The 21,676-nt window shown below is 52.5% G+C and overlaps 1 protein-coding gene across 1 annotated transcript; it reads right to left on the reverse strand.

Moving 5' to 3' along the window:
- Positions 1–680: 680 nt before the first annotated feature.
- LOC101932426 (glutathione S-transferase 2-like) lies at positions 681–13,947 on the reverse strand. The gene is made up of 8 exons (XM_042849027.2): positions 13,580–13,947; positions 10,498–10,576; positions 5,128–5,192; positions 4,570–4,651; positions 4,230–4,330; positions 3,506–3,601; positions 3,272–3,382; positions 681–989 (listed from the first exon to the last, which is right to left on the reverse strand). Exons 1-8 carry the CDS (start codon positions 13,613–13,615, stop codon positions 894–896), a joined length of 666 nt encoding a protein of 221 aa, XP_042704961.2. The 5' UTR covers positions 13,616–13,947; the 3' UTR covers positions 681–893.
- Positions 13,948–21,676: the final 7,729 nt, after the last annotated feature.

The raw sequence follows: 21,676 nt of genomic DNA on the forward strand, positions 1-21,676 counted from the left end.
TTTGGGACCAAGCTTCCAGACAGCTCCGCTCTGCTGTAGGCACCTAAACGGAGGGGCCAGACTGAGTTCTCTTGGGGATCTGGCCCTCTGTGTCAGAACAGGGGCTGCAGGGCGCAGCACACTTACAAACCTGATTGGGTGCATCCAGCTTCCTCTCCCCTCTACTTGGCTGAGCTGTCCTGTTGGAGGGAAGGACGGTGATTTAATTAGTACCTTGATTATGCATTGGATATGACATCAGGGCTTTCTCACGCTGGCCCCCAAGAACTAGCCAACTTCTTATACGTCTCTAGTCACAAAAGGGAAATCTTCCGTCCCCTCTGAAACATAATGTTCTTTCTGCGTGTGTGATCACAAGCCGGTGTGTGTGGGGTGCTCCAGGAGAGAGCAGGTTTGAGGGGAGGGGAGAATTACCTTTCTGTTTATATTTTCATATGCACATGGGCTCAAAGGAGTGGTAGGTGCTCAACACCTCTGAAATTCAGAGCCCTTTGTCAAAGACCCACTTGGCCATCTGAAGAGCACCAATGGAAGCAGGAACTGGCCTGCATGCTGGGATAAATGCTGAAACTCAGAAGAGGTTTAAAAGTAGAACTAAGAGTCTACTAATCAGAACTCCCTAGAGATCTATTTTTAAAAAACAAATAGAAACCAGGAAAGTCAATAAGCTGAGACGACTATACAGTCACCAAAATGTTTTCATTAGCCAGTAATCGCAGCTAGCTTAGTGGGAAGGATTACAACAGGGCTTGCGGATTTCAGCTATTACTGATTTGCTGTGTAATGGGACTTTGCAAGCTAGAGGGGTTCCAGGGGTCTCCGTCTCCTTCTCAGATGCTGTAGTGGGTCAATGCCAAGAGAGTTGTTTGACATTTGCTGAGCTCCACTTGAGCCTACTCCTTTTTGTTGCTCCATTGGGCGCTTATCCAGAAAACGGGAGTCTTCATGTAGCGGCTAGAACCCATGTAGGCAGCGATCTTCTCCAGGGCCTACAGGGAAAGCAAAAGAAGATCCATCAACGTAAAGAGACATCATCAACTCCTCACATGCCCCCTACCCATCATCACTGCCAGAAATTCAACATGGGCCACAGTCAAACAGCTGCTTGGGAATTGCTCCCCATTGCAAACCAGAAAGGCATGCAGCCACGTCTTATCAGACATGTCCTATGGCCCAGTTCTTCTGGAGGACCAAGAGTCTGATCCAAAGTTTGCTGAAATCAGTGGGAGCCTTGACACAGACTTCAAAAGGCTTTGGATCAGGCCCCAAGGATGTGATTTTTCAAAGCTGCTGACCACTCACCGCTCCACTCGATTTCACTCAGCACTTCTGAAAGCCAGGCCCTTACGTTGCCGAGCTGCTCTAGGTTTAGGAGCAGATAAAGCACTTTCTAAAAGCAGGAAGTCCTGTAACTTCTCAAAGCTCCATCTCTCAAAAACAGTTTGTCCGGTTCCAAACTCAGTCTGCTCTTCAAAATCTCCTCTGCCCAAGAACCAAGCTTGAGAAATTCAGGACTGTAATGATGTGCACTTGCAATATATTATTCAGCTACTAGGTGACTATTAGAATTCTAATAGATTAGAATTCTTTGAAGGGGTCAACAGACATGTGGACAAGGGGGATCCAGTGGACATAGTGTACTTAGATTTCCAGAAAGTCTTTGACAAGGTCCCTCACCAAAGGCTCTTATGTAAATTAAGCTGCCATAGGATAAAAGGGAAGGTCCTTTCATGGATTGAGAACTGGTTAAAAGACAGGGAACAAAGGGTAGGAATTAATGGTAAATTCTCAGAATGGAGAGGGGTAACTAGTGGTGTTCCCCAAGGGTCAGTCCTCGGACTGATCCTATTCAACTTATTCATAAATGATCTGGAGAATGGGGTAAACAGTGAGGTGGCAAAGTTTGCAGATGATACTAAACTGCTAAAGATAGTTAAGTCCAAAGCAGACTGTGAAGAACTTCAAAAAGATATCACAAAACTAAGTGATTGGGCAACAAAATGGCAAATGAAATTTAATGTGGATAAATGTAAAGTAATGCACATTGGAAAAAATAACCCCAACTATACATACAATATGATGGGGGCTAATTTAGCTACAACAAGTCAGGAAAAAGATCTTGGAGTTATCGTGGATAGTTCTCTGAAAATGTCCACGCAGTGTGCAGAGGCGGTCAAAAAAGCAAACAGGATGTTAAGAATCATTAAAAAGGGGATAGAGAATAAGACTGAGAATATATTATTGCCCTTATATAAATCGATGGTACGCCCTCATCTCGAATACTGCATACAGATGTGGTCTCCTCATCTCAAAAAAGATATACTGGCACTAGAAAAGGTTCAGAAAAGGGCAACTAAAATGATTAAGGGTTTGGAACGGGTCCCATATGAGGAGAGATTAAAGAGGCTAGGACTCTTCAGCTTGGAAAAGAGGAGACTAAGGGGGGATATGATAGAGGTATATAAAATCATGAGTGATGTGGAGAAAGTGGATAAGGAAAAGTTATTTAATTATTCCCATAATACAAGAACTAGGGGTCATCAAATGAAATTAATGGGCAGCAGGTTTAAAACAAATAAAAGGAAGTTCTTCTTCACGCAGCGCACAGTCAACTTGTGGAACTCCTTACCTGAGAAGGTTGTGAAGGCTAGGATTATAACAGAGTTTAAAAGAGAACTGGATAAATTCATGGTGGTTAAGTCCATTAATGGCTATTAGCCAGGACGGGTAAGGAATGGTGTCCCTAGCCTCTGTCTGTCAGAGGATGGAGATAGATGGCAGGAGAGAGATCACTTGATCATTGCCTGTTAGGTTCACTCCCTCTGGGGCACCTGGCATTGGCCACTGTCGGTAGACAGGATACTGGGCTAGATGAACCTTTGGTCTGACCCGGTACGGCCTTTCTTATGACTATGTGCTGTTCACCAGTTCCCTGTCTGGAGCTCTTCACAAGGGAGACAGTGCTGGAACTTGAGCTGTGTGGAAACTTGTTTGTGTCTCTTTAGTGTGTGATTGTCTTCTATAATGAACACCTCCTGTTTAAGGTGAACTCCGATTCCATATATTGTGAAAAGGACCAAGAGGTGGGTTATTGTTTTGACAAGATAAAGGGTGCAGAAGGCTTAGAATGGAAACCATCTATCAACCTTAATTGGGAAAAGTAACTTGACCAAGGGTCCCATGCTGCAGACCCTGCAGAACTGGAACTAGCTTGGCCAGCCCTGGAGATCCAGAGAGCAGCATGTCACAGGGGAGTCAGGGCCAAGCTCACCTCAAATCGGTCAAGAAAATCCTTCAGATTCTTTAGTTGATCCAGGCACTTGGGCGCGAACATGCGGTGCTGATCCAGGATGTCGTACGCGAGGAAGTCGACATAGGTGAGCTTGGAAATTAGAATGAAAATAAGCAGAGCGTCAGATCAGAACCATCCCGATCTGCACTTCCCATCTCTGGCCTCTCTTTAACACGGAGCAGCTACGTCCTCAGTCCCTGTATAGCGACATACCTTCTCCCCAGCAAACCACTTCCGGACCCCCAGGAACTGGGAGAACAGCTTCAGCTTCCCGGGCAGCTGCTCCAAGTACTCTGGCTTCAGTTTCTCCTGCAAAAGGGAAAATAGAAGCAAGGGAGCTGTGGGTCAAATCCTCGCAATCCCCACCACCCCGGAGCAACTCAGAGTTCCGGCTTTCTAAGGTGGCCCAAGGCAGTGACGGGGGTAATTCAGTCCCAACTTTTGGGGCATAAACTGATCATCTGAAGGGATCTCCCATCCCAGACACTCTCCTCCCTCCCATGCCAACATCAGGTAACTAGTCTGGTGCCTGATAGAAATTATTCACCTTCCTTTGAAGGAAGAGGCTGTGGCTAAAGAGGAGCTGTAATAGACTTCACAGACTGGTCTGCTCTGACACATAATCCCTGAGCAATTCCACCTCTCTTTGTCTGTGAGGCAACGTGGGATGGGGGAACAGGCAGTGTTGAATCTAGGGAGGGCTCAAATTCTATCTTACCTCTGCTACTGGTTTACTGTGGGACCTCAGGCAAGTCACACCACTTCTCTCCCCCCCACTCTGTAAAATGGGGATAACTACTTTTCTTCCCAGGTAATTAATGGACGCTTGTAAAGCTCTGGATTATATCTACACCTGTTAACCCAATGTGACCCTCCTGAGTCATCTGTTGCACTCCAGCTATGACCCACACCCCCAGGGGAGCAGGGATGCACTCACGAAGTCAGGATTGTAGCAGATCCTTGCAAAGGCCAGGCGGAAATCCATCACCTGGTTCTCCAGCATGTCCACTCTCTGTATCTCCTCCTCACTCTCGCCAGCTGGGAGCCAGAAAACACACAGGGGCAGAGAGGCTCAGCAACTATGGTTTAAATCTCAACTAGGCTCTAAGGGCTTGTCTTCACTGGGGGGAATTGACCAGCCCAGCTATTCTGGAATGACCTAGGTCTTCTAGAATAATGGCCCATCACTTTTACTCTGGACTGGGGACCTATTCCAGAGGAGCTGTTCCAGTCAAGTTCCCCGTGCAGACAAGCCTTCGACTTGCAGCAATACTCACCCATCTTGTGTTTGCGCGCTACGTAGCGGAGGATAGCATTGCTCTGCGTGAGCTTTGTCTGGCCGTCAATGAGATAGGGGAGCTGGGAGGGCAAAGAGAGGATGTCAGGGGATAAGTTCTCCCCACCCATTTATCCTACTCTTGGAGGGCACCGCAGCCACCAAGCTACTTGTGCCTCCTAGTCGGCGGGAGGTCAAAGAGCAGAGCTCAGTGTCTCATGAGCAGGCCCTGCACTTTTTGACTCTGCTTGGGGGAGCAGGTGGACAGCAGGGCCCCAGATTCACTGTTCAGTGCCTAGCATTTAACCTTATAGCCATGCACAACCACGGATCACACTCAGGCTAGGCACAGCCACGTGCTCGCTGCTGCAAAGACAGCAAGGCCTGAGTCTCCTGCACCAGCCAAGGGGGCACTGGAGAGCTGGGAGCCCTTCCCCAGCCAACGGCCTGGCTCCACCTCAGAGCCAGCAGTGAAAGCTGCTAGTCTCCAACCACTTCCCTCTCTGACCCTGTCCTCCCCAGCGACACATGGGTAACGGCAAAGGAGGCTGCTACGTACGTTCGGGAAATCCAGTCCCAGCTTCTCTTTCTCGTTAGTCCATTGGCTTATATCATAATCAGGACCTGGAGATAAAGAACAGGATGGTAAGTACTATGGCATGAACACCTGCCCCCCCACGGCATTTCCCTCACCACCAACCCTCCAATCCCACCCCACTGCATCTCCTAATCAACATCACCTCCGCACCACTGCATCTCCTACCCCACTCCCTACACCCACTCACTGCATCCCAACCATCACTGCTACCCCACAAACACCCACCGCACTGCATCTCTCCCCTGCCATCCTCACCGCACCCACCCACTGCATCTCCCTCCCCACACCCACACACTGCATCTCCCACCCCACTCCCCACACCCACTCACTGCATCCCAACCCCTCCACTGCATCTCCAACCACCACTGCTACCCCACAAACACCCACCGCACTGCATATCTCCCCTGCCACCCTCACCACACCCACCCACTGCATCTGCCTCCCCACACTCACACACTGCAACTCCAACCATCACTGCTACCCCACAAACACCCACCACACTGCATCTCTCCCCTGCCACCCTCCCCACACCCACACACTGCATCTCCCACCCCATTCCCCACACCCACACACTGCATCCCAACCCCTCCACTGCATCTCCAACCACCACTGCTACCCCACAAACACCCACCCCACTGCATCTCTCCCCTGCCACCCATACACTCACTGTGTCCCTTTCCCTCCCATCCTCTTCACCCCCCACCCTACATCAACAGTGACTGGTGGTAGAACTGGAGATTGAGTCCCCTGCTCTCTCCCTCTCCCCACACATCAGGAGCTGAGGGGAGAGGGCCCTGGCCCATGACTCACCTCTAACTAACACTGCTCCAAGTCCAGGGCTGGAAAAAGACTTAGGTCCCCAGGCTGGCCCCTTTGCACCACTCTAGCAACAGGAAAGGGCCAGAACCCAGACAGAGCTTCCCACCACCCTCGGACAGCCCTATCCCTGGGGCAGCAGGTTTGTATAATTTTTGGTGGAGTCTAGAATGGGTCCAAGTGCCTGCCACCACCTGCCTAAGGCTCTGGCAGGGAGTTTGGGTGCGGGCTCTGGGCTGGGGCAGGGGTGCAGGAGAGGGTGAGGGGTCCGGTGCTTACCTCAGGCAGCTCCCAAAAGTGACCCGCACACCCCTCTGGCAGCGGCTCCTAGGAGGGGAGGCCAAGGGTCTCCGCGCACCGCTGCCCACAAGCACCGCCCCCACAACTCCCATTGGCCACAGTTCCCGGCCAATGGAAGCTGCGGAGTTGGTGCTCGGGGCGGGGGCAGTACGTGGAGACCACCACCCCGGGGCCGTGGGGCCATGCCAGCTGCTTCCAGGAGTGGCAAGGACCGAGGCCAGGCAGGAAGGTGCCTTAGCCCCACTACGCTGCCAGTGGTGGTGGCGGCAGCAGCCGGGGCCCCCCAGGCTCTTTTAAATCACCTGGGGGCAGCAGGCAGGGCCGGAGGAGAGACCCAGCCCCGAACACTGGTGGAGCATGGACACCACGGACCCTGAATATTCCTGGAGCACGGGCATCATAGACCCATACAACTCGGCACCCGTGCCCTATACCACACTTCTGCTCAGCTCCTGGCATGGGGCATGCCTGTTCTGACATAGCAGAGCGCCACTCAAGGCTGTGGTAGCTTACAGCACCCCCCTGGGCTGCTCTAACACTGGGCCAGGCCACTTTGAAAGCCACCTGTGTTCCCCCTCCCATTCCTGAGCTGTGCCATTCCGGACACGCCGCTTGGCATCTGGGCCTAGAAAAAACAGGGAAAAGCCTCAGCACATCCAAGCACGAAGGAGCAGCGCTGCAGCAATCGATACTTAACGGCCACAATTTTCACCATGGGCGCCTGATTTTCAGAAGTACCGAGCACCGCCTGCTCCCATCGAAATCCCTTGGAGTTGCAGCTGCTCAGTGCCACTGAGGAAAGCCAAGCTGCTCATTTACGTGGCTATCAAGCCCCCACATCTGATCCTTTTGGCCAACACTCCCACCCACGCTGGCCTCTCGTTCCCGGACGGTGCCATTTACCGACCTTGCAGAAACATCATGAAACGGCTCAGTGCCAAGGCTAGACACCATGATCACAATATGGTGTTTATTACTGGAGTGCCTGAGGCCAGCTGAGAACAGGGTGCTGGGTGCAAGACAAACACAGAATCAAAGACCGTTCCTGCCGGGAAGCCCGTCTCTAATGAGATGGTCCAGTAGTTAAGAGCATGAACCTGGGGATTTGGGAGACTGAAGTTCAAATCTCTGCTCTGCCGTACACTTCCTGGGTTCCCGTGGGGAAATCACGAAGCCGCTCAGAGCCTGAGTTCCCCAGCTATAAAACCGGGATCCGAGACTAACCGCACTTCCCTACCACACTGGGGGATTGTGAGGCTAAATACAGTAAAAACTGTGAGGTGCTCAGATGATACCACCTATCCTAGGGGCCTTTATGGCTATGCTCTGTGTCTGGATTTAACCGCTTCCCTGCTGGCTCAGGTCCCCTTTACAATCAGGCAGGGCGCACGCAAACCCCAATGATATGAAATCCTCACCACTTCCGTTTGACACAGGGTGATAAGCAAAGCGTCAGTGGCCATATGCAATCTGGCTTCGTTTATCAGTGCTCAAAGGTCTGTTTACCTGCAGGTGCCATGCTGGCTATGAAATAAACGTGCGGCAAATCCATCCCCACTAGTGCAGCCTGAACTGGGATATAAGCCCGGGGTCCTCCAACCCCGGGGACATAGGGTCTGTTTGCAGTGCAATCTAGGGGTGTAATTGCAGCACATGTAGACACACCTGAGCCAGCTTTGATCTGGATAGTGCAGGTACCGATAGCAGTGAAGCTGTGTCAGCACAGGCCAGCTGCCCAAGTACATACCCAGGGTCCCAGGTGAACTTGTATAGCCGGCACTGCTATTGGCATGCAAGCTAGCTAGAGGGACATGCTGCAGTTACACCTCCAACTGCAATGTAGACAGACCCTGAGAGGATTTACTGGGAGGGCAGGGAGAGTATAAACCCAGCAGAATCAGGGGGGAGGGGCAGGGCACGAGTTCCTGAGAATACTCCTAGGCCCCCATGGGCCACTGACTCTGATACAAACCTAAGGTCTTATCCTCAGCTTCTGTAAATCCAGGCAGATCCATTTACACCAGCTGAGAATCTCCCTCTCCCCAGCCATGAAAGGCAGGAATTGTAATTCTTACGGTCTTTAATCAAGACAAATGATGCTATTGCTTGTGACAAGCACCTCCTGGTATAGGTTCCAGCCAGGGTCCCGAGTCCCAGCCAGAGGATCGGCTCTGGGATTGTCCGCACTGTAAGGACAATCTGCCGGAACTGGATTTCCTTGTCCAGTGTACCACTAGTTCTTTTCCATAAAGAGAGTACAGTCTAGTGGTTAGAGCACAGGCTTGGCGTGAGGACACCTGGGTTTCACTTCCAGCTCTGTCACTCACTCATCGGGGCTTGGTCATCACTGCAAGAAAGGGTGTTTTTACACTGCGATAGCTGTCTCGATGTAAAATTCTGGTGGGGCCAAGGCACTGCGGTTCTTACCTTGATGCGGCTCAGTGGTTCTCAACCGCAGGCCGCTTGCAGCCCAATCAGCACAGAGCTGCGGCCCATGTGCCATCCTCAAGGCCATACAGGTAGCACTGAGATGTGGTACACAATGGTAAACAGGATGAGAACCACTGATGTAGCCGATTGATAGGGTAGACCTCAACTAGCTGCATCCAGGTAAAAACTCCAGTCTCTTGTCTCTACCATGAGTTTACAGAGAGAGAAATAACTACAAACACCTTTTTGCAGTGAGGACAAAGCTGGGGTGACCTTAACGCAAAGTCACTCACCCTTTCTGAGTCTCAGTCGAAAGGGGAATTTTACTTTCATGGTGCCCTGGGAAGTTGTGAGGTAGAATTTTATCGTGATTCTAAAGGGATAGAAATGTGCAATGTCATCGTAAAGGATCCGTGCCCAAAAGCAACCTGACCTCATCACCCCCCTCCCTCGCCACTCCCTGCCCGCGCACTCATCCAGCTGCACTTTCTGCTCGGGGAGAATGTGTTGCTTTGACACAGCTGGGGTTTCTTATTGCTCACTGTGACAAAGAGCAGCCCTGTGACCTTCAGAATCATATAACCAAATCTCGGGGTGCATGACTCAGCCAAAAAAACCCCAACAAGGTGGGAAATTAGTCCAAGCCAAGAGAGTCACAGTCGCTCTGCAGCCATGGAAGAGTTAACTCAAGACCCTGGGAGAGCAGAGATAGGAAGTGGCTGTTACAAAGCTGCCTTCTAGAAACAGGCTGGCCAGGGTTGAGCAATGCTCCCAGCTCCCATGGACTCCAACTGGCGTTGGGCCCCTCAAAGTCTGTCCCTTACAGCAACAGAAAGGCCAGCTCCGGACAGAGGGCACTGTCTTAATATAGAGCAGATCCCTGCTCTCGCTGAAAGCAATGGGAGTTCTGCTATCAACTGCCACAGGAGCAGGACTGGGCCCTGTAAGCATCAGCAAACAGAAGCCGATACAGGCCCGGTAGAACCAGACTTTGGAGGAGGAGTGACCTAAGGCAGGAGGGAGAAGAGGGTCTGAACCTCCTCCCCATTAATGCAGAGGGGCTGTACAGCCGGCCCTCCGGAACTGACCTCGCTAGCTGACTAATCCACACATCCCATCCCCAGACAGAGAGGAAAAGGCAGTTTCTAACACAGCTGCTGAAACCTGAGCACCTCCAGGGAGCTCATTGCTAACAGCGAGTCTAAGGTTACAGCCTGCTCAGAACTAGTTTCTACCACAGCCCTGAAGAGTTGTTCTGGTGAATTTCAGGGGTGGCAGCAAAAGCTGCTGTTCTCCTGCCTGGTGTGATCTGCAAATTGCAACTTGATAGATTTTTGCAGTGGAAAAAATCTGGCCCGAGTCAATGATTTCCTTGCAATTTCCAGCTGCGATCTGGGCTTGATCCAGCATCAGCCTCTCTATTGCCTTCAACAAGCTTAGACCCTAATTGAAGGGCCTGCTCTAAGGTGACTCAGGAGCCAAGATGCCATGTGAACAAGGGCACCATTCAGTGCTGTTAAAGGACCTGGACACTTATTGCTATTTACCACTGTTGAGCATAGATCTTAAAACATCCCTTAGCCCTAAGGATAACAGCACACCCCTCTCTCACAATATGAGGTTGGTACAGACCCAACCACTTCTGTATCCCTCCCCAACACCAGTTCTGATCTCCACACAGGTTCCCTGCCAAGACTGCAAAAGACAATGCACCTTGCAAGTGCCCGTCTCACGCTCCACAGGCCAAGGCAGCCCGGGGCACAATCTCCACCCATGACACCTTACCTTCCCCACTGGGGCTGTATTGCTTGTCCTCATAGGGAGTGTCCGTGTATTCCAACAGCAGTCGGATGGCGTGAGCAAGCTGAAAAGAGGAGCACGAGAGCATTTATATCCCAGGATCCCTCCAGTTCCATTGGGCGAGCCCAGAGCTTGCCCATCTCCGAGAAAGCAAGATAAATTGACCTTCCTCCCAATTCTGCTCACAGATGCTGGAGCCCAGGACTATACACAGATTATGCGTGACGGCTTCTACCTTAGCCAACGCACCACACAGGGGATTGAACCAGGGAACCTCCATCCCTCAGACTGGAAGGTCAGAAGGACCATCATGATCGTCTAGTCTGACTTCTTGCACATCGCAGGCCACAAAACCTCCCCCACCCACTCCTCTAATAGACCCTTAGCCTCTGGCTGAGTAACTGAACTCCTCAAATCATGATTTGAAGACTTCAAATTACCAAGAATCCATCATTGACACTAGTTTAAACTTGCAAGTGACCCGTGCTGCAGAGGAAGGTAAAAAAAACAAAAACAAAAAAAACACGCAGGGTCTCTGCTAATCTGACCTGGGGGAAAATTCCTTCCTGACCCCAAATATGGTGATCTGTTGAACCCTGAGTATGTGGGCAAGACCCACCAGTCAGACACCTGGGAAAGAATCCTCTGGGGTAACTCAGAGCCCTCCCCATTGAGTGTCCCATCTCCAGCCATTGGGGATTTTTGCTACTAGCAGTCACAGACGGGCCACATGTCATTGTAGCCAGTCTCATCATTCCCTCCATAAACTCATCAGGCTCAGTCTTGAAGCCGGTTAGGTATTTTGCCCCCACTGCTCCCCTTGGAAGGCTGTTCCAGAACTTCACTCCTCTGATGGTCAGAAATCTTCATCTAGTTTCAAGGCTCAACTTGTTGATGGCCAGTTTATAGCCGTTTGTTCTTGTGTCCACATTGGCGCTTAACTTAAATAACTCCTCTCCCTCCCTATATGTATTAACAGAGAACGATCACATCTCCCCTCAGCCTTCGTTTGGTTCGGCTAAACAAGCCAAGCTCTTTGAGTCACCTCTTGTACAGTATGTTTTCCATTTCTCTGATTATCCTAGTAGCCCTTCTCTGCACCAGTTCCAGTTTGAATTCATCTTTCTTAACCATGGGAGACCAGAATTGCACACGGTATTCCAGATGAGGTCTCACCAGTGCCTTGTAAAACAGTACTAACACTTCCCTGTCTCTACTGGGAATACCTCGCCTGATGCATCCTAGGACTGCATTAGCCTTTTTCACAGCCACATCAGGTCAGGGGCTCATAGGCATCCTGTGATCAAGCAATTTACTCAGGTCTTTTGGCTTTTCTGTTGCTTCCAACAGATACATCCCCATCTTATAGCAAATATTCTTGTTGTTAGTGCCTACATTCATGACCCTGCACTTTGCACTATTAAATTTCATCCCATTTCTATTCCTCCAGTTTTCAAGGTCCTCCAGATCTTCCTGTGCGATATTCCGGTCCTCCTCCATATTGGCAATACCTCCCGCTTTTTGTGCCAAGGTCATGAATGAAAATGTTAAATAAGATTGGACCGAAGACCAATCCCTCAGTGGAACGCCCCTAGTAACCTCCCTCCAGCCAGGCAGTTCACCTTTCAGTATGACCTGTTCTAATCTCCCCTTTAACCAGTTCTTTATCCACCTTTCAGTTCTCATATTAATCCCCATCTTTCTCCAATTTAATGAATCATTTCCCATGTGGGACTGTAAAAGCACAAGCTAAAGTTCTAACAGACTCAAATCCACCATAGAGCACACACCATATGTGTGAGGGGAGACCGACAACACACCTGCCCCACGGCATTACAGATGCTCGTGGGAGTTTCAGTAGCCTGAGTTTGTTTCTATTCGTTGGAGTTTCAGTAGCCTGAGTTAGGAACCCTGCATTGCATTGTGGACCCAAAGAGGGCTTTTCTTGCTGAGACCACAAGGCAACTAATGCAACTAATGCAAAATTGCAATGGGGCTCCTGACCATCAAGCCACCAGCCACTGGGGGGACTACACCCACCAATGACATGCCTCCCTTCCCCCCAGACATCTGCTGTTGGGAAACAAAACTTTTAAAGAGTTACAAATAAAGTGCCCAGTCAGGGCCTGGCAGTGGGACCGGTCCATCAGAGTTTCGCTGCAAAAAGGGGCAGGGGCCAGGAGTGTGTAGGGCTTTCTGCAGGGACGCACCATGGGCATTGGCTGCCGGGCAGGGACGACTTTCCCCCAGCCCCAGCCCCAGCCCCAGCCCCACCCTCAGCCCCACCCTTGGGGAAGGGATAAGGGTGGGGGATGGACACTTTCACATGATGGGGCCCTGTTCTCCTAGGGCTCACAGCTGAATTGTCAACTGGCCTGCTTGCGAGAGCCCATCCCCCTACCCCAGGCAAATCTTGGCTACCATGACATGTGACCCCAAGCAAACCTGATAGAGCCAACCCATACATTCCCCTACAGAGACCTTCCCCACAGCTGGGGGGCTGCCTACCCCACTCCTGCACCCTTCCCCCTCCCCCATAGCTAGGGCTGCCTGCCCCACTCCTTTACCCTTCCCCCATAGCTGGGGGGCGGCCTGCCCCTCTCCTGCAGCCCCGCCCCTCCCCCATAGCTGGGAGGCTGCCTGCCCCACTCCTGCACCCTCCCCCATAGCTAGGGCTGCCTGCCCCACTCCTGCACCCTTCCCCCATAGCTGGGGGGCCGCCTGCCCCTCTCCTGCAGCCCCGCCCCTCTCCCCCATAGCTGGGAGGCTGCCTGCCCCACTCCTGCACCCTTCCCCCATAGCTGGGGGGCCGCCTGCCCCTCTCCCCCAGCCCCGCCCCTCTCCCCCATAGCTGGGAGGCTGCCTGCCCCACTCCTGCACCCTTCCCCCATAGCTAGGGCTGCCTGCCCCACTCCTGCACCCTTCCCCCATAGCTGGGGGGCCGCCTGCCCCTCTCCTGCAGCCCCACCATAGCTGGGGGGCTGCCTGCCCATCTCCTGCACCCTTCCCCCATAGCTGGGGGGCTGCCTGCCCCACTCCGCGCTGGCCCGGCGCTGCCCGCACTCACCCCGCGGATGTCCCAGTACCCTAGGGTGACCCCCATGCTGCCCCTGCGCTCCGGTCTCGCCGCGGTTCGATGCGCTCGAGTGGGACTGCGGGGGGCGGAGATCCGAGCTCCCGCCCTGGAATCCGGTTACTTGCCTGTCAGGCCAAACTCGCTTCCCCAGTTCCTGGGCGGTCGCGGGGGCGGATCCTGAACGCTGCGGATCCCACCTGTTAACCCTGCCCTGGCTGTCTGCACTCCTGCAGCCCCACAGACCCTTCGCCTGTGCCCCCCTGCCCTGCCCCCCGGGGGGGACCGACCCCCCACTATCTCTGGGGGCCTTAGAGGTTAATTTAGCTCGTTGCTGAGCTGGCTGCTCCCTGCAGTGTTATGCCCCGGTGCTAGCCAACCTGCGGAACTCCCTGCAGCAGGACGGCGCTCTCTCTCCATCATGTACTGAGCGGTCAGTGGGGCAGTGTCTGTTGGGGGGAGGGGTTGACTTGGCAGGACTCTGACCTGTTGTGACTGACCTTTCCTTCCCTGGTCACCTCGGCCCCTTCATTCACACCCTGCCCATCCAGCTTTGGGCAGTAGCTTTGCTCGGATCAGCTGGGTGCAGAAAATAGAGTCTCAGGAGGCAGCTCTGGTCACCAAACCTGCAAAGTCTCTTACAGGCCAAATCCGGGCTTTCTGGGCCAGAGCGTAGCAGGAACGCTTGGCATGCACAAGTCAAGTTGGCTCAGCAGGATCTGGCAGGCCACCCTGGATCGGGGCAGAGTTTTCCCCTCTCTGCCCGCCCCTATGTTTCCGCCCAGGGTGGGAGCTGGCCAGAGATACCAACCCCTCACACCCATTGTATGCGTTGTTGGAGGGTTTGTTTGTGGCTCTGGCATCCATAACCACTGCCCCCTTTCCTATCACAGACAGGGGGACAGTGGTGAGACTGGGACCACAGAAGAGGGGGCACTGCAGGCACTAGGTCCTTACCTCCTGCTGAAAAGGGCCTTAGTGTAGCGGTCGAAGGAATATGGTGGTTTGGAGCCCCTGAGACGGCTTTTTGTTACTTGTTCATTTCTGTTGGGTCCGTATTGAAGGTGTGGGCGCACCATGGATTTATATAGAGGCATTATGATATTTTCTGTTTTATTATCTATCCCTTTCCTAATGGTTCCCAACATTGTGTTCACTTTTTTGACTGATGCTGCACACTGAGTGGATGTTTTCAGAGAACTATCCACAATGACTCCCAGATCTCTTTCTTGCGTGGTAACAGCTAATTTAGACCTTGTCATTTTATATGTATCATTGGGATTATATCTTCCAATGTGCCTTACTTTGCATTTATCAACACAGTCCTTTAGCCAGGGATGCATGAAAGAACATGCAGCCTCTGGGGCAGGGCCAGAAGAGGCTTTTTTCTGCTTTAAATGAAATGGAGAAGGAACTTGTAGAAAATCCAGGGGGTTTTGACGTGGAGCCTGGACTCTCTGTGGACGTGGATGGATGAAGGGGACCCCTGCTTACCCCTTCCTGAGGTTAGAACTTCATCTGTTTGGCTTTGGCTCGTTTTCTGCAGTGGGAAATTTAAGGCCTTGCTATGTCAGCTAAGCCCCGACACTGGTGTCTGTCCTAGCCAGCCATCAGCGGAAGGTGTCACGATAATCAGGTTTGCCCCAGTGAAATAATACAGGTTTCCTAATACTCCCCTTCTAGGGTTTTGAAATCTCATTTCCCCCATCCCCACTTTCTACCTAAAACTCCAACCCCCCCACCTTTTAAAAATTATTATTGAAAGGCATGAAATGTGAAACTGAGTGAAGGAAAGTGTTTTTACCCTGTGCATAATGAGCCTATGGAACTCATTGCCACAATGTGCAATTGAGGCCAAGACTGCAGAAGGACCCAAAACAGGATTATCCATTTTTGTGGATAGTGAAAACATCCTAGTGACCCCTTCTGCCCTGACCCAGGATTTCCAAAGCAAGGGGTGGAAGGGTGCTGAGAACACCAACAACTATAAAACCAACAGCCAGGGGAACTTGGACTTTCGCCCGAAGGTTGCTTCTGTTGTATCTGGAATGGAAATCAAATAGTACAACCTCCAAAGCCAAGACTCTTTGACCTGGAGTCCGGGTTCCGTAGATGGCAGTGAGAAGCCCTGCTTCTTATTCTGAACTCTAGAGCTAAGATACCAACTCTGCTCAGGCTCTAAAGCGCTGCAGACTAAAGGTATTTAGTTCTCTCCAAGCTCTCTAGGACTCAATTCCTTGGCTCAGCTTCCTCCAGAGACAAATCCAAGCCCCCTGATCTGTCAGAGTCAAACCTGACACTGGACATTGCTGCCACGCTAAGCCAGCTGTAGTGGGTGGTATTGTAATAGGCAGCTTGCTACAGCTGACCTGAAAACTAGCAAATGATTCTCCCAAGGGAGAATAATTGACCGGGTTTGGGGTAAATCAAGTTTCCCTAATACTGAACTTTAATGGAGGGTTCAGATCCCATGGGTGCTGGAAGTAGGGGCGCCGGGTTGCTGCAGCACTCCTTGATTTGAAGTGGTTTCCATTATAAATAGGGTTTACAGTTTGGTTCAATGCCTCTCAGCATCCACACTATAAAAAATGTTCCAATACCACTGTCAGATCCTGTCCGACCCCAGAGCAGCCTTCTAAGACCTTCAGGGGTCACAGAAAGCCCTTTTATTCCCAGTGGTTTCTCCGGCTCCCATTTGCAGTGCTGCTGACAGGGTTAGTAGGACTGTCAATGGACTGTCAGAGGATCCTATTGATTCACATTCCCCCGTCTTTTGCAAGGATAGAGCAGGGGTTCCCGAACTGTCTCCAAGTGTGACCCCAGAACCATGCAATACTGAGGATTCCATGTCCCACAATCCTCTGCACCCTTACTCCAAAGTTTCTCACACATCCAGAGAGCAGAGAACTCTTGTAGGTTTAGAGTAAGTGACTGCTTCTGTGGATTGATCTACCCTTAGCTTACGTAGGTGGGGCCAGATATTCCAGAGCTCAACTGCCAACCTGCTGGGCACTTCTGGAAATCAGCCAGTTGCTGCAGGGTAGGGATTACAGAAGTGCCTCAGGGTATGTTGGCAGAGCAGCGAGAAGGGCGCTTCCCAGCATGGGCGGACAGACATGCCTGTTCTGCTCAAGCTAGCGTGGCTGGCAGCTCAGGCTAGCCACCTGAATACAACCCTGCCTGACCCCTTGGGTATATAGAAGAGAAGAATGACGGGGGATGTAGCGAGGTGGTTACCCCGCTCCTGCCTGGAGGGGCTCAAAACAGCCCAGGCAGAGGGCTGCAGCTCTAAAAGCTGGGCTGATTGGGGAAGTAGCCACAGCTGGGCCACGCCCCAATCAGGCCCCAGCTGGCCTGTATAAAAAGGCTGGGAGCCAGTGGCCAAGTAGTCTCTCTCTGTGTTCAGGGAGAGAAGGGCCTGGTTGTAGGGAGCCAGACATAGAGTACCTGTAGTGGAGCAGGGCTGGGGAGCTCCAGCCTGGATAGCCCCAGACTGCCTCCTAGTAGGAGGCTAAGGGATACTGGGGGTTGCAGAGGGCAGCCCAGGGCTAGGCCAAGGCAGCAGGTCCAAACCTAGCCTTGCCTGTGATGAGTGGCCTATACTGCAGTCTGCCCCAGGGAATGGGGACTAGTTGGAGACTGGCAGTGGCCTTACTCTGAGGTGAGATAGGGATAGTGGGTGGGGGTTCCCCAGGGAGGGGAGACCCTAGTACTGAGGGGTGTACTGCCAAGGGGCAGCACCCCATATACAAGGGCCCCAGGGTCTGGGAGGGACATGGGGGCCAGAGGACAGGCAGATCACCAGCCTGCAAGGGGTGCTCCAGGATGCTGGAAGAGCTAATTCCTGAGATGACCAGCAGGAGGCACTGCAGGGGTGAGTCCACTCCTCTACAGGGGATTTGATAGCAGCTTTCAATGGCCTGAAGGGGGGGTTCCAAAGAGGATGGATCTAGACTCATCTCAGTGATGGCAGATGACAGAACAAGGAGTAATGGTCTCAAGTTGCAGTGGGGGAGGTCTAGGTAGGATATTAGGAAAAACTTTTTTACTAGGAGGGTGGTGAAGCACTGGAATGGGTTACCTAGGGAGGTGGTGGAATCTCCTCCCTTAGAGGTTTTTAAGGCCCGGCTTGACAAAGCCCTGGCTGGGATGATTTAGTTGGGGATCTGTCCTGCTTTGAGCAGGGGGTTGGACTAGATGACCTCCTGAAGTCCCTTCCAACCCTGATATTCCATGATTCTATGATCTACATGGCAGCTAATGCTGTCATAGCCACACTGCTATTTCTAGCATGCTAGCTCATGCAGCCCTAACACGTGTCTGTCTCCTCATGCTGGGAATTGCCCGCTCGCTGCTCCGCTGACATACCTTGAGAGACCGAGGCCAAGCCTTTCAGAAAGGACAAGTCAATGGAACTCGTGCTCACAATGCAAGTCACTTTGACGCTGCTGAAAATTCTGCGCTTGGTACCAGAAGGGGACCTAGGTGGCTTTGGAAACCTGCCCATGGAAAAGCATTGGCTTAATTTGCAGATGGGGGGCCTGAATCTCCACTACGTTACACCTGTTTTACGTCAGCATCATGCTGTCGTGATCGCTGGAGTTATCCCCGGGCAGTACCGCACTGGGGAAAGTGTCAAGAGGTTCAAAGGCTCTAATAAGGGTGGAATAACCCTCTCAGACATTGAGGGGCTCATCCCAATGTCGGAAACATTTGAGCTTGACCTGCCACTACCAATCACCCAGGAGTGGAGAGGAGTTGCTTTGGCTATTATGACTTCCATCCGTGTTGTGGGGAAAGAGAAGGGGATTGAGCTTACATCTGTCACAACACAGTCTGGGACTTTTAAGGGAGTCTGGGCTCAGCTCCTCCGGGGCCTTGGTGAAACCTGGACCAGGGCGAGGCTCACAGAACTAGGCTCAGCTGGAAGTGGAGCCTGCTAGGAAAGGGGTTTGCGGCTCTCCAACCAGGAAAGACGCTGGGGGTCAGGGACGGTCCAGGAGGGGTGTCCTCACACCCGCTAGGGGAAGGCCTGGAAGAGAGGACTGCAAGGAGCAGGCTGTTCTGGGAGACTCTCCGTGGATGGCCAGGGCTGGGTGAGCACTGGGAAGGGAGCTGCACTGATCTGTGGAGCTCTGGCGCTGGAGCAGAGTTTGCTTTGGGTAGCCAGAGCAAAGTGTGACTGTTGCCTTGTTTTGACTCGACAAAACAGATCCCAAGGGGGGGGGTTGAATTACATCCACTATTGTGTGGTCTGTGGTCACCTCTGAGACACAAGGAGGGGGTGGGGGCACCCAGCCTTGGGGGAGCATGGCGTGTGTCATGATATTCCAGACAGCTAGCAGCTCTGCATTGGGGTTGGGGAAGGGGCTTGTTCCCCTTTCTCATCTGAAATATCCGCCCCCCCCCCCCCCCCCCCCCCCCCCGCGTGCACGATCTGCCCCTGAGCCGGGCTGCTCTCCCACCTGCTCTGCAGAAACACAGAGCTGGCTGGGACTTTCTGTTGCCAGTTCCCAGCATCTGTTTACCCTTGGCCAGGTGCTAAAGTAACTTAACCACAGCCGGCCCTGTGCAGCCATTCATTTATTTTCATGCCCAAACATCCCCATGAAGGACACTGGAGGGGGGGGAATAGGGCAAGGGTCTTTTGACTCCCAGCTAGTGCACTTTGGCAGAAACTGGGGTTGCCCTGAAATCCTAGGACCGTTTAACACTCAGGTTCACAGGTTCTTAGGAAAGACTGTGGATAATCCATGCTCCTCCAAGGGAGCACCACCACACTGCAGCAACACAGTCCTGGCTAGATCCTTCAGGCTCCCAGCACGGGGGTGATGAAGAGGAGGCTGCAGGTACTGAGTATGAAGAAGAGGTCACCTGGGATTCCCCATTGCTGCTGCAGTCCGGTGGGGAGGAGAAGTTCAGAGTTGCATGACCTGCGAGGCTGCTGTCAGCTTTGGGAGCTGCCCCCTCAGAGGTTCTGCTGAGAAGGTCCTGGAGGTATCTGATGTACCTGATGGCAGCTCATAAGGTTTCGACTTTGCTAAGGTGTTTCTCTGCTATGGGAGGTGGCCTTGGAGCCAGGCGTAGCTTTTATTAACACCTTTCTCCCTCTCATTCCTCTTCTGCCTGAAGGCAGCTTCAAAGGGGTAGTCGCAGACCCCAAAATGCCTGTGGAAAGGGAACCAAGAGAACCTACCGCCAAAAGTGTCATAATAGACTGAGTCAGTGTTGATGGGGCGGAACCAGACAGGGATGTTGGCCAAAGTGTCTGCAGGAGGAATGGCCATGAGAAGGAGAAATTGCTAGTTGCAGGCAGCTGTGCCATTGTCCTCCTGTTGACCAGTGCTCTGCAGTAGCTACTGTTCATGGTGCGCTAAACAAATCTCGCTTCTCAACTTGGCTGAATGATCCCGAGCAGTAACAGAGCTCCAGCAGCAATCCCAGCTCCCCGAGGTATGGACAGCTAGAGCAAGGGTGGACAAACTACGGCCTGCATCCGGCCCTCAAGCTCCCACCGGGGAGCAGGGTCTGGGGCTTGCCCTGCTCCATGCGGCTCCCAGAAGCAGCAGCATGTCCCCCCTCTGGCTCCTATGCGTAGGGGCAACCAGGGGGCTCTGCACGCTGCCCCCGCAGCTCCCATTGGCCGGGAGCCGTGGCAAATGGGAGTTGCAGAGGCAACGCCTGCGGACAGGGCAGTGAGTAGAGCTGTCTGGCCACGCCTCCACTGCTTGAGGTAAGCGCTGCCCAGAGCCTGACCTCCTCCCGTGCCCTGACCTCCTGCCCCAGCCCCGATCCCCCTCTGAACCTTTCGGTTCCAGCCCAGAGTACCCGAGCTCCTCATTTCTGTCCCCACCCCAGAGACTGCACTCCCAGCTGGAGCCCTCACCCCCTCCTGTACCCCAACTACCAATTTCGTGAGCATTCATGGCCCGCCATACAATTTCCATACCCAGATGTGGCCCTCGGGCCAAAAAGTTTGCCCACCCCTGAGCTAGACAGAATTCCTGTCGATTGCTTCCAAGCTTCTTGTATTGGTCTGGAGTTAGAGGACTGGAAACAGAACCCAGCTCTCCAGGCTCCACCCTCCCCACTGGCCTGCACGGACTCTTGTTATCCTGAGCTACTTAGTCATTGTAGCCACAGCAAAAGGTGTGACTGGCTGGCAAGCGTTTGGCAGCCATAAGATGCTGCGCTCAACATTTTCCTTATCGTGGGGTCAAGTCCTCATCGTCTCTGTCCAGCAACAGCCGCTCCAAGGAACTCTTCCTCATACCGCTGGCAGAGCCATGTACCGATGTGCAGAGGTTAACCCCCAAGCAGGGGACAGCCTCAGTCATCCCAGCCTTGTGGGAATCTAGTTGGCGTCTTATCCCACCCTCATCCTGGTGGTGTCGGAGCACTGTGCAGCCATGTGTTAAGTGATCTGACTCGCATGTATTTTGTTCTCTCTGCGTCTCCCCGAGGGGGAGGATTGGGTGTGCAGTGTAGTGGTTTGTTTTGGTAGGGTTGGTTGGTGGTTGGAGTTATTCAACAACTACACTGCTCTGTGCTGATGTTTGAGGTGGCCAGTTGGAGATGTTTGCCTGGCACTGGGAGTGGGAGCTGGGGAGGCCTGTGATGGTCCTTAGCTCCTGGACAATAGATTTATTTTGCTGCAGCAACAGACTAGCCTCAGGGAGCAGGCACAGGGCATCAGTGGTGAATTTCATGCTGAGGATGCAGATGCAAATACAGGAAAGAAATTTACCTTGTAAAAGACAGGTGCACCTGAGCCTTAGAGTAGGCTGATATGAAAGCCTGTTGAATGGATGGGGCCATAGTTATCCCTTGTATAACACCAAGCCATGGCTGCCCGCCGCCCCTGGTCCCAAGAAAAGCACTGAGGAGACCTTTGCTGTGTGTGGTGTGTGTGTGTTGGTGTGGGTTTTTTTTTTTTTTTTGTGTGTGTGGGATATGCAGGCCCAAAATAAACCAGGAGGGCTCTTTATATTTTAGCTGACCGCATATATTTCGTTAGCCCTCTGCAGGATCCAGTCCTAAGTACCCCGTGAAGTATTCTCCCCCACTCTACCATTGAAGTCAAAGCAGTTT

Source organism: Chrysemys picta, chromosome 4 (assembly GCF_011386835.1).
Source record: "Chrysemys picta bellii isolate R12L10 chromosome 4, ASM1138683v2, whole genome shotgun sequence".
Taxonomy (NCBI): Eukaryota; Metazoa; Chordata; order Testudines; family Emydidae; genus Chrysemys; species Chrysemys picta.

Coding starts and splice junctions, on each gene's coding strand:
- LOC101932426 (XM_042849027.2), bottom strand. CDS start 13,615: ATGGGGGTCACCCTAGGGTACTGGGACATCCGCGGG. Junction 5,193..10,497: donor ATACAGCCCCAGTGGGGAAG/GTAAGGTGTCAT, acceptor CTTTATCTCCAG/GTCCTGATTATGATATAAGC. Junction 3,383..3,505: donor AGTGGTTTGCTGGGGAGAAG/GTATGTCGCTAT, acceptor CTAATTTCCAAG/CTCACCTATGTCGACTTCCT.